The 977-nt window shown below is 46.9% G+C and overlaps 1 protein-coding gene across 3 annotated transcripts in view; it reads right to left on the reverse strand.

Annotated features, from left to right (window-relative positions):
• The window catches only part of MGST2 (microsomal glutathione S-transferase 2), a 14,166-nt gene extending 13,826 nt beyond the window's left edge, over nucleotides 1–340 (reverse strand). The window contains exon 1 of one of the 3 annotated variants that reach the window (XM_005877724.2): nucleotides 178–333. In XM_005877724.2, the coding sequence (XP_005877786.1) occupies nucleotides 178–235 (58 nt within the window). In that variant the 5' untranslated portion in view covers nucleotides 236–333. Of the gene's footprint in view, nucleotides 1–177 lie in introns of all 3 variants that reach the window. The other 2 variants (XM_014549004.1, XM_014549005.1) reach the window with 2 other exon arrangements.
• Nucleotides 341–977: the final 637 nt, after the last annotated feature.

Consider the following 977-nt stretch of genomic DNA (forward strand, 5'->3'; position numbering starts at 1 on the left):
CACACACACACAAACACACACTCACACACATTCTCACATACACACTCTCACACACACACTCTCACACACACACACACACACTCACACACATTCTCACACACACGCACACACACACTCTCTCACACACATACACACACACACTCTCACACACACACACACAAACTGCTGGACTCTTACTTTGCTGACAGGCAGAGAGGACAGAGACAGCAGCCAGCAAAACTGAGTTCCCGGCCATCTTTCACCAAAAAGGTTCTGCTTCTGGGAACTGTTTGTAGAAATGAGGGGAAGAGAACAGGGCACGTTCATGACCTTCCTTATAAGGTAAACAAAGCCGGGAGAGAGAAAAAAAAGATGATTGCAGGCGGAATGACCTTTGCTCTGGAACAGGAACAGGAAAGCGGCTGGTCTAGCTGCCAGTCTCGGTCTTCATCTGCCCAGCTGCTTCCTGAACTTGATTTACTGGCTCTCTCATGCCAGCCAGCGGGCTGCAGGATTCCCCGCGGCAGCGGCACCTGCAGCTAAACCGTCTTCTCAGCCAATTCCCAAACAATTTCCCCCTCTCCCAACACCGGGGCCCCTCTGGTCCACTCCCCAGCTGCAAAGCCTGATGAGACCTTCCTCATCTCCTGTGAGAAAGTAAAAGGAAGCACTTATTTAATCCCACTGAGAGTTAAATGCTAATCTAATTTAAACAGAATCTAACTTTATTCCCCAGTAAATTACAGGCCCAGAATTGGAACCCAAGCCCAGCAGCTCCCACCTGGGCCCTGTCCCCTGTCCCATGCTGCCTCCCACGGTCACCTTGACACTCCCACGATCATGGTGACAATGTGTGTGTTTTTTTAAAGATATAATTGACATATAACATTGCGTTTGTTTCAGATGTACAACATAATGATTTGATATTTGTATATATCATGAAATGATCACCCCAATAAGTTTAGTTAACATTCATTCCTCACATAGTTATAAATTTT

Source organism: Myotis brandtii, unplaced genomic scaffold, assembly GCF_000412655.1.
Source record: "Myotis brandtii unplaced genomic scaffold, ASM41265v1 scaffold53, whole genome shotgun sequence".
NCBI classification, from domain to species: Eukaryota; Metazoa; Chordata; class Mammalia; order Chiroptera; family Vespertilionidae; genus Myotis; species Myotis brandtii.